This window comes from Capsicum annuum, chromosome 6 (assembly GCF_002878395.1).
Source record: "Capsicum annuum cultivar UCD-10X-F1 chromosome 6, UCD10Xv1.1, whole genome shotgun sequence".
NCBI lineage: Eukaryota > Viridiplantae > Streptophyta > Magnoliopsida > Solanales > Solanaceae > Capsicum > Capsicum annuum.
In genome coordinates, this window is record NC_061116.1 from 171,256,660 (window position 1) to 171,270,637 (window position 13,978).

At 36.3% G+C, this 13,978-nt stretch overlaps 1 protein-coding gene across 2 annotated transcripts in view; it reads right to left on the reverse strand.

Annotated features, from left to right (window-relative positions):
• The window catches only part of LOC107873012 (kinesin-like protein KIN-7C, mitochondrial), a 24,513-nt gene extending 19,145 nt beyond the window's left edge, over window positions 1-5,368 (reverse strand). For both annotated transcript variants that reach the window (XM_047414965.1, XM_047414964.1), the window contains exons 1-4: window positions 4,891-5,368; window positions 4,715-4,812; window positions 3,250-3,339; window positions 2,429-2,481 (exon numbers count right to left, since the gene is read on the reverse strand). In XM_047414965.1, the coding sequence (XP_047270921.1) occupies window positions 2,429-2,481; window positions 3,250-3,339; window positions 4,715-4,812; window positions 4,891-5,105 (456 nt within the window). In that variant the 5' untranslated portion in view covers window positions 5,106-5,368. The remainder of the gene's footprint in view (window positions 1-2,428; window positions 2,482-3,249; window positions 3,340-4,714; window positions 4,813-4,890) is intronic.
• Window positions 5,369-13,978: the final 8,610 nt, after the last annotated feature.

Below are 13,978 nucleotides of genomic sequence, written 5' to 3' on the forward strand. Positions count from 1 at the left end.
GGCATCTGAGGGCACATTAAATTTATATTCTTGAGGTTCTTCTATGTCAAAATGGGTTGCATTAGTGGATTACAAGGCTATGAGCCCATTGTAAAAAAAGACTTTGTCTTAGCAAATGTAATTTTTTCAAGACACCTCCATACTTCTCACCAGACTCAAAGAATAGCCATGCTCATTATTCTTCTCATTTCATTCATCTTATTATCTTGGTGTTGTTACTGCGTGTTATTACTTATTTTCATCTTTTCTTGAGCCGAGGTTCTCCCGGAAAAAGCCTCCCTCCCCTTACAAGGTAGAGTAAGGTTAGCGTATGCTCTACCTTCCCCACATCCCACGTGTGGGGTTATTGTTCACCTATGTTCAAGATGAATCTTATGTGGGGAACAAGCGGAGACAATAAACCATCTCTTCTTACATTGTAAATAGACAGAACAACTCTGGAGAATGTTTATCATCTTGAGAAAGATAAATTGGATAAAGCCAGGAACATCAGAGAAGTTCTAAAGGGCTGGAACAGTGATGGTGATGCAGCTACAAAGGAGGAGACATGGAAGATTGTCCTAGCACGTATATGATGGACAGTGTGGAAAGAGAGAAACCAGAGGCGTTTTGAAGAGAGGCAGAATGGACTTCAGAGTTTCAAGATGAACTATCTAGTTGTGTTTTAATTTTGGTGTAAACAAAGTATATGAACTAAAGCAGAAGATATTTTCGATGTTTTAGATTTTCGTAAGAAATAATGTTGATAGGGGGACGGTATGCTTCAGTCTGTAACACCTTTTGAAGGGGAAATACATATTGTGGAAATCGTATACCTGTGTAGATATAGATTATTGTTACCATCCTCAAAAATAATTGTTGTTGTTGTTGTATGGGTCTTCTCATTCCTACTTTTCCTACTCGACTTTTGCCCATCACTTTAGGTTTTACTTTAAAAGACCTCAACCAAATCATTCGCCATGCTAAGCCAATTGACAATTCTTCACATTATACAGGTCCACATACTAAGCATGATTCATCACCTACATCAATATCATCCCCTACTTCAATCAAGCACTCATCCACTAAAGTTAATCTTCCAATTGCTCTTAAGTAAAGGTAAATGAACTGCTCCCAACTCTCACCTTGATTTAAGTTATCACCATCTGTCACCTTCCTATCATGCATATGTACAAGTTTATCTACTGTCCAAATAAATTCCTAAGACTGCGGTAGAGGTGATGGTTCACCCAAGTTGGTGTCAAGCTACAATTGGGAAAAATGACAGGCCTTCATAGCAATTGGTACTTGAAAGATAATTCCTCTACCACATTGAAAAATAACAGCAGAATGTCACTAGATGTTTACTGTTAAAAGGGACCTGATGGTAAAGTTGGTCGTCTAAAAGATAGATTAACACCTAAGGGATATATTCAGACTTATGGTCTTCATCATGGTGATACCTATTCTTTGGTAGCCAAAACTGCATCTGTCTGTCTCTCTATCTCTATGTCAGCCATGCTTCATTGGTCTCTCATCAATAATTTTATATCAAGAATGCATTCCATTAAAGCAAACTTCATGAAGAGTTTACATGAAGCAATCACCTAGATTTGCTGCGCTGGAGGAGTCTGAATTAGTATGTCAATTGCATCAATCCTTTTGATGGTCTTATGCACATACCAAGGCCATGGTTGCCATTTTAGCATTGCTGTATTAAACTTGGCATGCTTTGAGGTCCAACTAATCATTAAGCATTTTCTAATGTCAAACGCATAATCTTGGTTGTTCATGTTGATGGCATTGTCATAGCAAGTGATGATCATGAAGACAATCTTGTTAGTCTACAGACTAAAGATTTGGGTAAACTGAAAGACTTCCAAGAGATCAGAGGTGGCACAATCTAGAAATATTGTCATTTCGGAAAGGAAGTATTGGCACAAGCTAGAATTGTCATTTTGAAAAGGAAGTATACTTTGGCTATATTGGAACAAACCAGTATGTTAGATCGCAAATTCGTTCATACTCCAATTATCAAAATGTTAAGCTAGTTATAGTACAAGGGCAGCTCTTGAAGGTACCAGGACAATATTGGAGGCTTATGACAAGCTCAACTATATAGCTATTTTACGCTTTCTTTTTTCATACTTCCTGTACATACTATTCAAATATCCAATTGGTTGAGGGAATAATCAAGAAGTTATTTCTTAAAACTTTTCTTTCTCCTTTTTCACATTTTTCATGTCATCATATGGCCTTTACATCTTGGCATACATCAGTTCTTTTGATGGCTGGATTTTCATTTTTCACTGCCAGCAAATTAACTACAATGTTGGATCTATAATCATTTTCAAAATGCCAGTGGTGTAGGATGTATAATCTTCTTCAAGTTAATACACCAAAAAGCATATTGAGATTAAAAGGATTACTGAAAGCTTAAATCACTTACATGCATTGTATGAGTTTTTCCACTGCTAGTTACACCATAAGCAAATACAGTTCCTGCAAATGTGGAGGAATGAGTGGCGTCTTTAGTCTGATAACCGCCTCTTCTATCCATACCATAGAGCACTTAAGTGTATGATAAATGCCTAACCATAATTCTCATCTTTCACTTAATTTGCCCCAATACCTTGTCAATTGATGACTCACATGTTTAGTCTGACACTTCAAAGCATATACCAATACGCCAACTTATGGCTTCCAGTGATAATGACCGAATTATCCTTCCCATTTAAAGCAAGAACATATAGAACCGAAATCTAAAGAGTTGTAACTTTAGTTTCCACATTCCTCTAACAAGAGATGGAAGTAGAAATCTTACAAATTTTGCAGTTAAGTTAACGCCTAGTTCAATCAATTTGATGCAATATGAAGCAAAACTATATTATTTCCAAATGGTTTTTATCTGAAAGAAATTAATGCGAAAGGAGTACCAAGGGATCAATTGATACATTTATGGAAAAAAAGGAAATTGCTTTTGGTAGAGAAAACCGAGGTCAGGATATAAAGGTTGTTTTCTCCAACACGGACATTACTGCATGATATAAAAAATTTATTATAAGTAAACTGATCTTGTATCCATGGTTTGCAGTTAAAGAAAATTGATATTAAGTTTATTCAGCAGGTGAAACCCTGGGAAAAAATGAGACACCATTCTCTTTAATTTCTATTTAAGATACCAAAACTAAAGATGGAGACAATGTATTATGTCTCTGCTCCAGTTCTAAAGTTGCAAGTTAAATTTAACATATATACAGGAATAACTACCATTAATTCCTTCCATGGAACCACCCACCACATGCCGAGCTGCAACATCATAAACATGGCGTGTAGTTGTTGCAGGACCAAAAACTCTATCTGCATGAAAGAAACAACATTTCCATATTTTTAGCAAATAAAAGAAACGACATGTCCATGGAAAGTGACAAACAAGTTAACCTACGGATAGGCGAACAAAAAGAGTAACAACGCTAAACAATCTAGCATCAGAACTCCATTAAAACTGTGACAACTAGATGGAGAAATCTAAGCTGATTTGCAGAATAACAAATGTCAAGTTACGGTTCAAGATACATAGTTATTCTTCTCCTTGGCAAGTCATTCTAAAAGTAATAGACACCATGAGATGGAATAGATACTCCAATCCTCTGAATTTCTCCATAGATATCCCCCTGAATCATCGGATAAGAGTAGCACAACAGAGGGACAATAACACACATTGAAACTCAAGCCATGAAATGCGTAACATGTTTAGTGGCCTCACAAGTTAAAAATGAACAATGTAGGTCACTTTAAGCTGGAGAAAGATAAAATGTGGGAACAGAAAAGAAATTTAATTCATTAGTCAAAGACACCCCATTTTGGTAGTATCCATACCCTGAGGATATGTTACCCATGATCAAGGAAATGCAGTTCCATTCATAGTCATAGGAAAGATATAGGTCGAGACGTTTCGTATTGAGAATTCAAGGACAATTACAAAGAACAACAGGAATGATGGAAGAACATAACAATAGTAAAGCACACAACACAATAAATAAGTTCTATGCTTGTATCTCCTTTTCGATTAAGTTGCGCATACTCTTCACTTTCGATGCCGCATCCGTGTCGGATTCTCCAAAAATACACTCCTTTTGAAGAATCCAACATGTACCCCTTGACATTTTTTAAGAGTCCGAGCAACATAGCTTTTCGTTCCTTTAGTATTTAAACTAGTTGCAACCCTTGTTTTCCTTCTCTTCATCCAAACTTGTTTCTTATTTCCTTTTGCATCTCCTTCCTACTGAAGCTCTGAACAAATTTAAGCTTGGAATCTATGCATTTAATTTTCCTCATATAGCAACATAGAATAAATTCTTAAACAGGTAGATATGACCAATAAAGAAAGGTTTTTGTAGTGCCGGGTTGTATAGAGGACTGGGTGTCTTTCATAGAGAACCATGTCTTGTTGTAGGTTCTTTACTTTTTAGTATATTTCTTGTGATTAATGAAATTGTTTACCTGATTGTTTAAAAAAAAAAAAAAAAAGAAAGAGAGAAAGGTTTTTGATGGACAAAGAGCAGGGCGAAACATCAGACAGCAGCCCTGCATGAATGATTTGTACCTCCTCCAGCATCAGTTGTATTTTTTTTATAAATGAACTACTACATTACTTTTACAAGTACATACATTTCCAATTTTCCATACATACAGATATAAAGAGCTAACTAACAGTCCAAGTCTTAACACTAACCAAAACTATAAGCAATTTTGGAACTGTTCTCATTGCGAACTGTATAATCTCCATCAGCATACCAAGCCAACTCATCCCCTTTCCCAATCTCTCGAGCGCTACAAAACAGATGAAAATATCAGCAACAGCTCATGTAGCGCTTAACGGACCAGTCTAAAAGTCGAGAAATTACTCACTTGAGCGGACGAAACCTAACGGTAACAGTCACATTCTCCTTACTCTTTCCAGAAGATTCCGGTGTACACTCCAAACTCGGAGAAAGAGATGCTTTCGCCGGCGCAGCCGAAACCGTAGTAGTAGGCCGTTTGGAGGAAGACGACTGCGGAGGCGGCGTAGGCGGTTTCCGAGACCGTAACGGCGATAATGATGATCGGAGATACCTGGAAGACATCGAAAATAGAGCGTGTGTAACTCACGCGCTGGCCGGCGAAATTTTGCCGCCCTTTGTATATCCCTCCAGAAATACACTTGTTAGTTGTTACTATGATTCTATCTATTTAAGCGGGTCTTCAAAATCTTTTGACGATTGAAATGACGAAAATAACCTTCTGACGTTATGATCTCCGGCCTGGGGACCCCGGACCGTTTAGTTCAAAATGGGAGGATTCTTTTTTCGTCTCTTATGACTTTGTCTTTGTCATATCATTTTCCTCTTATAATAAGGTTAAAAAGTAGTGCACGATTAAATTTTGAGCCTTTTCTGAAATTTATAGCAGCAGGACCGTGAAATAATGTGGAGGAAAATGATAGAGTTTTGGTTGGTTAAAAGATTGATGTTGATAAAGACACCTTTGAGATATTATTTGGGATTGTTCTATTATATTATAACTAAAGATAGATTCAAAATTTGAAACTTTGAGATGTTATGTTGCATTTTCCATAAGCTATATTAATATTTAAAAGAATGAGTAGAATTTATCATTATTTATTACGTGTACAAAGTAGAGCCTTGACTCACTTGTTTATGAGTTTTATTGGAGGAAGCTAGATATTCTATGCATATTTTTTAAAAATCTTGTATAATATTATCTGATGGAATCTATGTTATAAACTAAATGGTGAACTTAGGTGAAAATTGAGTTTTTTACCTAGGGAACTATGGACCAATTCATACTAAATATATTCATCCTTCTTTAGTTTAGTGGTGCACTCATATTCTAAAAAGTTTAAATTTGATATTGATTCGAACTCACATTCACGAATGTAAAAATCTGACTTTCCACTAGTGGTGCTATATGCCCTATTATTCCATGCCAAGACTAAATTTTTTACATTTTATCATATATATGTACATAGAGATAGAGATAGCGGGAGAGAGTGGGGATCAACTCAGACATTTCCATGCCCCCACCCCCCACCCCCCACACACACATACATAAATTTGCCTCAGGTAGTGATAAAAAGATAATAATTTTGAAATAAATATTAAAAGAAATTATTATATAATTGAATAATGTGTTTTCAATCTAAGCAAACTACAGAGAGTTTATATTCTGGTTGTGCAAATCAATAATCTGAATTGGTAATTGGGTTATTATCAAATTAATGATTCAGCTTATTAAATTAACACTCGAATCGATTCATCATCATAGCTTATTGGTTTAACTATTTTTTGAAATTGGTGAACTGATAACCCATTAGTAGTTTATTAAGGTATGCTTTTACCTTTCAATATATAAAAGACACTAAGGTTTGTTTAATTTATTTTTCGATCACAATTTTACTTCAAGAATTCTCTTATGGTTTCTCATTTTCATTTGAGAAAATGATATATAGTTTTGTCACTGATTTTATTAAGAAAATGATTTCTATTATACTCATTTCTTTCTATTTTTTCAAGGTATCATCCCTCTCAATCTCTCCATCTATCTTTCTATATGTTCATATGTATGTATGTATGTATAATTTGTTCAATAACATTTTCTTCATGTTGACTAGATATATTTTGTAGTTATTTTCATGGAGTTCTTGTTAATTCTCAAATTAAAAATGTGTATGGAATCTTAACGGTAAGATTGATAAGATCAATAATCGATTAGTCGATAACCGATTGATTGATATTTTAATAGATCTTCAATTATTTAACATGTCAACAAATTGATAAAATAAGTTAAACCTGTAACTTTAAAATTTGAGCTAAACCGACTGATATGCAACCTTGATTTATACCATAATTCTAATATTATTTTTATATCATATTTTATGTGAAACGTCGACTTTATGATATGTCACGGCATGAATCAAGGCCTGGCCTTGACGGGTATCTCAAGTCCAACAAGGACCAGAGACCACCCGTATAAGATAAACTCGAAGACTTCAGGATAAGTCAGTGGCCGACAACCAGCTAAAACAACCGATCAACATCACAACCCAAGTTCATAATAGTCCAACAAAGCCTTCTAAACAAAACCGAAATTAATAAAGTGTCGAGACATGTCCTCGACCGTGACAATGATAACAACAATGTCAATGATAATGTAAACTCTCAATTTCAGTCTATGATAAGAACTGATGAAATATCTAAGTCTTTTGTAGAATAGAAGTTTACCATTTCACAATAACAAACCGACGAACCGAGTCGATCCACCTAACTCTGCGCAGAAAAAATAAGAGTATCTCCGGTGCCTGCATCGCGTAAGGATACATCGTTCAGAGACGGTTAGTGGGCTGAGTACTAGCATGTAACTCAGGGATAGGGGATAAAATAATGTCATGGATAACCATTCAAAATCAGTCCAAAATTCAATACATATAATCAAATGCAAATACATATATATCATGTGTCGGGGTAGGGAATAAGGCCTAGTATGCCTTTTAAAATTTTAGCCTGAATTTTGTAGTTCAACCGTCATAACATAAGAAAGCACCCACGGGCTATATGGATCAGCTTTCCCCTAGCTGGAAGGGTACCAGTGCGTGTGGCCGCACGAACCAGAGGTATACATATGCACTATGGGGGACTCTGTAATAACCCATAAGATCCTAAGCTCAGTTCAGTTATAGTTGCATGTTTAAGGGGTCCAAGGCTTGAATTTTTCACTAAGTGTTAGGCACTTAGCCATTTTCAAGATCCCTAAACTTCACGAATTTTATTTTGGCCTTTTCAACCTTGAGACGTTGGTTTTTGAGTTGATTCATGTTTAGTGAGGTTAATAGGATGTCTCGGGAGTGTTTAGGGATATTCGGACGAGTTTTAGGACGTGTTTAGATGGTTGAAACAGAAAGCCATGCGATAATCCCACGGCGCGTTGCTCTCTTCCATGGTGAGATGGTCTGTGATGCGTTGCTTTCTCTCCCGAAGTAAGTGACGCGACACATTGCTTTCTTCCGAGAAGAGAGAGGCGCGGTGCATTGCTCTTTCCCGCACAACTTCTGAATTTAGGTGTCCAAGAGGTATTTGAGTCATTTTCCTCAATCCAATTCGTCCTTAACACGATTTGGGACTTCCAAAAGGGAATTATTTTCCCCTTTCACTCAAAACTACTCTCAAGAAACCCTCCTCCCTTCCCAAGAACAAATCCAAGCTCTTTCTCCAAAAAATCAATAGTTCAAGCTTCCAAGCCAAGAAATCTTCAAGAATTCAGTTATTGAGGTATGCGGGATTTTGAACAAGGTTAACTTTTCAACCTTGTGTCCAATTGCATGACTTTTCAAGTTAAATTTATAGATTTTGAGATAGAAATCATTCTCAAATCTTTATGTGTTGAAAATATGGAAATATCATGTGATTAAGGAACTAAAGATCATGAGAGTATATTTATTCATGTTTTCAACTACAAATTTGATGTTGTATCTTGAATTTCATAATTTTGAAGAGAAGTTGCTAGTTTTCTAAGTTTGATATATTCATGCCTAAATTCATGTATTATGTTTATATATTGAAATGTCCAAATATTTTGGGTCTCTTATTATGACTTCATACTACCATTTTAAGAGTTGTTATTGTGCTTTGAAAACATTCAGTGTTGGCGGGTTATGAACACCTGATACCTATATGTTTACTTACTATTTTCAAGTTCCAGTTGATCTTTGTCAATACAGTATCGCGTTATGTTAAACCATGAATAATACAGTGTCATTCCATTAGGAGTAGGATTTAGCATCAAGAGGAAAATATGGGTTCAGTTCATCCTACTTTTCAGAAACTACGTGCCCCTGTAGGATTTAGGGACTCACCACAGAGCGTTTTCCCTTGCCCAAATGGGCTCAGTATAGTAATCATTCCAGTTCAGGTTCCACTCTGATGGCAAGGATGGAACAACCCTCCTCAACGTAGGTCAGACATTGGACTCCGGGTATTAACCATGATTTATATCGGTTACATAATAGCTCCCACAGTTTCAGTCAGTATTAACAATCTCTTTCAGTTCAGCTTTACTAGACCAAGTAACCAGTTTTCAACATTTATTCAGTCGGTTATACAAATTGTATCAGTTACTCAAATAATGACAGTGTATTAAAATACTTGGTCTTACATATTCAGTTTTATATATTCATGTGATTTCATTCAATTTTACATGTATTTCAGTTAGTCTTTACCTCACATACTGGTACATTCAAAGTACTGATCGTATAATTTTCTATTGCGCTATGTTATCTTATAACATAGGTTCGGATGCTCAGTTTCCCGATCATTCTTAGACAGCTTAGCAGGTTACCACAGCAGTAATGGTGAGTCCTCATCCATCGAGGACATTATATGTTTTCTTAGTTATTTCAGTATTTCCTCATGTTTAGTCAATCAAAGTTAGTTGGGGGTTTGTCCCATTAACTCTTCATGATGTTTAGAGGCTTTCAGATAATCAGTTAGACAGTCAGTCAGTTCTTTCAGCTTTACCAATTGTTTCAGGCATGTCAGTATTATGTATTTCAGTATTTCAAATTTACATTATCTTACTAGATTATTTTCAGCACATGTTGTTTTATTACTCTTTTATTCAGTGCTCACAACAGGTATCAGCTCATGGGTTAGTTTGTGGTCACTTGTGACTGTAAGCACTGTTGTCGCTAATATGGGTAACCTTGGATCATGATAAACTCGAACCTCCCGGCATATCAAGGTAACACAAGCACCCAATCATGTAAAACAGTATGTAGGACTCGAACCTTCTAATCATATGATAATAATAAGGGGGACTCGAACCACCCGGTCGTGTAGATTCACGTGTCGGCAACCTCGATTTTTAATATTGGTCCCTCGGGACCTCCAATTTTATGAATCAACTACATAACTCTTATTAAAACCCAATTAAATCATTTATCATACATTTTCATTCATTAAACTATGATACACATTTAGGTATACATTGTTGGTATCGTCATACAAACTATATTTGCAAGGCAACATCAACATGCCAAAATAATTTTGGTATTTGGGGAAATTTACATCCTCATTGGTTCAATTGTGCATTAGCTTGGGGAATTACACAACCCCATAAGATTCAATTCAAAATCATTAGCCTTCATTAACTTTTCACATTGTTCAATAGTTCAAGAGTATTTTAATATGCATACTTTTCATATTCAAAATCAATTTCACAATATAGGGTTGAGGTCATTACCACTTCAAAAGTCATAAGTTGGGGGAAATCACAACCCCTTAGTTATTCACCATACTCATGCACCACATCAATTGAAAACCATAATCAAAGCATGAACGAGCATATGTAAAATATGGGAAAACATTGTTCAAAAATAAACATTCAAAACCCTCAACCCATGTTTCAAAATAATCACAAATAATTTATGAAAAATTCTTTAAATATTATGCTTTTAACAAATTATCAATTACATGCCTGAAATAGTCAAGATTATAGAGAGAATTCAACCCTTGAGTCCTTGGATGACCTACTTCTTGGAAACCCTAAGCATCTTGCTTGAGAGATTTTGAGAGAGTTCTGAGAGTATTTAATTATGTTATGAATGAGAAATAACCCCCATTGAGTGCTTTATGAATGTGGAATTTAAATTGGGTAAGAAGAAAATTGTCCAAAGTGCCCTTAAATTAAAAACTAGAATTTAGTCGTTAGTGTCTACGAGTCACTATATGACTCGTAGGAATTTTTTACAACTCGTCACTAAGAGTCGTAGCCAATCCTGTTTCAAGGGCACATTAAGACTGTCAATTGGGCTGGTTTGACCCGGCTTGGCCTAGCCCACAAGAAGGCCCGACCTGGTCAGCCCTCGGGTTGTAGGGCTACCGGTCCCAAGCTGGGCCATTCTTTTAGGGGCTCGATTAACCCGGCTCAGATGGTAAGTCATCAATTTGACGACTTGCTAGCACCTTGTAAGCCTAAATTATTATGATTTTCCATTGATTTGATGGTACTCTCTTACGTAATGCCCATTTATATAGGTAAAAGTAAAAAGGGGAGATTAGGCAAGTCATTCAAGTCATCAAGAGGCCAAATGTGATGGAAATGAGTCATAGCTTCGCATCCGCTTTGCATCCACTTCACATCTGCTTTGGAGCTGCTAGCCATCTGCTCTCTGTCTGCTCTTCATCTGCTTTGGATCCGCTCAAGAAGATCAAGAACAAGGTGACAGTTATATAATTTCTATCAAATATAGAGTGGAGTTTAAAAGGAGGATTTTATCTCCTTTTTCAAGACCTAGTTTTCATCTCTTAGCAAGATAGACTCCCTTTTAGCTTTTAGCTTCTTTCTTTTCTTTTAGCATCTATCTTTTCATCTTTTGAGAAATTTGTACTAAACTTGAATGAAAAATTTCCTTTGAAGAGTTATTGAAACCCTAAGTGTGGAATTACATTGTCTCTATTTTTCATGGATGAAGTTAATGATAACTTTGGTATATTCTTATCCCTTTTATCTATGAGTAGCTAATTTTCACTCTTAGGATTATGCTTGCTTAGGCAGTGGTAGTACATGGTTAGCTAATTATTTTTCTAATTAGTTAGTTGTGATGGGTGTTGCATTTATTTCATGAATTAATTGTGAGTTGGGGGTTGCAAACTCCAACCACACTAAAACCCATGTCATTCTTGAAAGAGAGGACATAGGTAAGGAATAAATGTAACTAATAACTTGATTCATTTCATTTAATGATATCTCTTAGATAAGAATGTCAATTGGGGCAATAGATGTGGGAAATTATCACACTTGTGAGGTGTTCGAAAGAACCCATTTGTGAAATTTGGTGTTGTAATTGAAAGATTGACACCAATACATTGACATCTAGCATACCCATGACTTTTAGCTAAAAATTGAATAAATGGCCAAATACCCATACATGATCCCACACCTATAATTGCATAACCCCAAGGCTTATTCTCAATTGAATTCACTCTTAGCATTCTTCAATGTCAAGCTAGTGCACTAAAATTGAAGTAGTTGTCGTTTATAAACACATTCAAACTAAATCCCGCATTTTACATTTATGCTTGCTTTATTCACACTACGGGTCATTTTTTAGTAGACTATTAATACTCTTGAGTTTTGAATTCCTTGCTTTCACTCCTTGTGGATTCGACTCCAGTCTAAGTTGGGTTATTATATTGACAACAATCGCTTACACACATTCAAGAGTGTAATTTGAGCGTTACCAAAAATGGCGCCGTTGCCGGGGAGTGAAACATAGTTTTCACTCTTGTAGTATTTTTAGTTACTTTGGGTTAGCCGTAGTACTTTATTTTACATTGTTTGGTGTTTTTGTTCTTTCTCAGGTGCGTATAATAGTATGCATGATACTATGAGCCAACACAGTAGTAATGTCGGGATGGTTGATGGATATTTGGAGGATGCGGATCAGCTCGGTGATGTGGGCCGAGCTAGTGCTATTTGTATTCCACTGGTGGAAGGAAATTGAGTGTTTCACGTTACTAGCATGATGTTTCATTTGCTTTAAATGAAAGGGCTATTTGGAGGCCAAGCTCATGAGGATGCTAATCTACACTTGAAGAATTTTATTGATGTGTGTTCTCCATTTGACATAGTATACATATCTCAAGAGTCAATCCGATTGCGTCTTTTCCCATTCTATTTGATGGAAGAAGTGGTCTTTTGGTTGCGGTCTTTGCTCGCGGGATCTATCACTACATGGAGTAAACTCATGGAGGCATTCTTGGAAAGATATTTTCCTTCTTCTCGGATGTTGCAACTAAGGGATGAAATCATCAAATTTTGCCAACTCAATGGTGAACCGTTATATGAGGTTTGACAACGATTCAACAAGAAGTTAATGCAATGACCAAATCATGAGGTTCCGGATAAAATGCTTTTCCAAATTTTCTATAAGGCATTAGATCAATTGAACAAGACGGTAGTCGATAATGCGGCTAGGGTTCTCTTGTTAGACTATCATATGGTGTTGCATCAATTTTATTAAATCAAGTGACCAAGCAAAGTAGAAGGTGGCACATAAAAGATACCGAGGTGACCATGGGGGCTCCCTCTGCATCTTTTGTGAGCCAAGAGCAAAAGAAAGAAGATGAAGAAAGAAATGTAAATATGGCTAAAGTGATGACGCAACTTGATCTTCTTACCAAGCATGTGATGGTGGATCCGCCTAAGGCGGTTAACGTCGTTGCTTCTAAGAGTGATAAAGCTTATGATGATGAGATAACGGAGTCTCTTGATGAAGAATTTTGGTTTTTGTCAAACCAATTGGTAGGTTCCTTCCCTACCTGCCAAAGGCAAGGTGGGAATCAAGGTTGGAAGGAAAGAGATCGTGATAGAGATTGGCGTGATAGAGATTGTGATTGGAGAGATAAGAATAGAGATTATGATCGGTATGTACCTCCACATGATCGGGTAAAGGGTAAAGAGTCAAGTTCCATTGACCTGGACAAGCTCAAAAGTAAAGATGTCCTTGCTCGGATTCTAATGGGTGTTGAGGGGACCAACAAGATAGTAAGAGAAATGAAAGGTGACTTCTCACAACTAAATCAAACGGTGACCTCTCACTCGACCTCTATCAAGCAACTAGAAACTCAATTGGGCCAAATCTCGGCAAAACTCAATGTAACACCAAAGGGTGGATAACCTAGTGACATGGTTGTCAATCCTAAAAATGATGCTCACATCATAGCTATTGTCACTATGAGTGGTCGAACTCTTGGTAAAGATGTTATTGATCTTAGTGAAGACACCAATGAAAAGGCAAATAAAGAACAAGCCAATGCAAAGAGAAAACGGCTATAAAAGCCAATTGATAATGATCCAAAGCCTAATGAGACAAGTGTTGAACGACCAATGGTAGTTGAAAAAAATGTTGAAAGTAAGAAAACTCCGAAGGTGATTGAGGATG